Consider the following 1472-nt stretch of genomic DNA (forward strand, 5'->3'; position numbering starts at 1 on the left):
AATACATATGTGCATTTTGATTTTTGGTAATCTCAAATTTTCCTTCTAGAGTAACACTAATTACTCTAAGCTCTAAGAATTTCCTCTAGGAATGGAGTGATTCAGGGTAGTCCCAACAGGCAAAAATTCAATTATCTTAACAGGGCCCGTGAGGACGAAATGGACATTTATAGAAACAATTTGTATTTAATAATATATATATTTCAAATATATTTTTTACTTTTTAGCAACTGAATTCAAATTTTATTCCAGTATTATTGATTTAATGTCATTAAACAATCCTATAGTTTTATTGCTTATAAAATTTCACAAAGGCAATGTAATTATATATAGTATATATATACTATATATCACATATTATATGTAAATATAATTATATATTATTATATGTATATAATTAATATATTAATTATATTTGTAGTGTGTATATTGTATTTAATTGATACTTTCTCCATACCTGTCACCCCCTATCTTCACCCTCCAGGCATGAAGGCAGAGAATGAATCTTGCTCAGGACTTTATCGTTAGCAATGTGAAAACGTTTAGAATCTATTGCTATATTATGTAACATTATATCATACTTGAGCTCATGTTTGCGCTTTCTAAACATTCAATAAGTATCTCCTGAGGGAACGGCGCCTGAATTCCCGTGCATAACGGTTGCATTAGTTAGGAGGTCCCTGTCTGGCTCCATTTCAAGGGCTATGAGAATGTAAAGAAAACAAACAAAAATACTGTTTCTCTCACCTCGTGGGATTTTTGTCAGGATGAAGTGCAGTCTTTAACGCAGTTCTTGGACCCAGAATGAAGGCTTCATGAATAGTGAATAAATACATGTGGTATGCAGCGATTGCAGCTAAGGTCAGCTCTTCCAGAAACAGAGGCTGAGACAGGAATTTGCGTATAAGTGATTTTTGAAGGAGCTGCTGCGCCTTAGAAAAACTCCAAGGTGGCTGTAGGGTAGAAACCAGGAAAGGAGTGAACCAAGGTAGCTCAAAGGAAGTCTATCCTTGGCCTACTCCCTGCAGCACCTGGAACATAAATTTTGCCACATGTTGTCCTTGCCTTTAGGTGGAGGCTTGGCGGGTGGGGAAGCGTTTTGTACAGACGAGTCAGGCACTGGTCTCCCAGTTGAAAGTGATACATGTCCATCCGCAGGAGGACAATTCTCCAGAATAAATGAACAAACAGGGGGCGAGGGGCGGCCAGCAGCAGCCACCACACACAGTAGAGAGGCATGGGTGCAAAACGGTCAAGTAAAACGGACACCAGTCACATCCGCTACAGGTAAAACCCATTTTAACATTTAAATATGACATTAAAATATAGCATACCACCAAGATATCATATTAAAATATACTGCAAGATAGAAACATACATTTAAAATAATTTGTTTCTAAACACTAGAGGCTAGGCGTATCACACTGTGGAAGAAAGGGATAAAGGTTGGAAAAAAAAAAAAAAAAAAAAAA

General features: G+C 36.7%; 1 protein-coding gene across 2 annotated transcripts in view; it reads right to left on the reverse strand.

Moving 5' to 3' along the window:
- The window catches only part of LOC144223674 (uncharacterized), a 102032-nt gene that overhangs the window by 1541 nt on the left and 99019 nt on the right, over positions 1-1472 (reverse strand). The window contains exon 2 of one of the 2 annotated variants that reach the window (XM_077754512.1): positions 748-884. In XM_077754512.1, coding sequence (XP_077610638.1) covers positions 748-884 — 137 coding nt within the window. Of the gene's footprint in view, positions 1-747; positions 954-1472 lie in introns of both variants that reach the window. The other variant, XM_077754511.1, reaches the window with a different exon arrangement.

Source organism: Crocuta crocuta, unplaced genomic scaffold (assembly GCF_008692635.1).
Source record: "Crocuta crocuta isolate KB4526 unplaced genomic scaffold, BGI_CrCroc_1.0 scaffold70, whole genome shotgun sequence".
Classification (NCBI taxonomy): domain Eukaryota; kingdom Metazoa; phylum Chordata; class Mammalia; order Carnivora; family Hyaenidae; genus Crocuta; species Crocuta crocuta.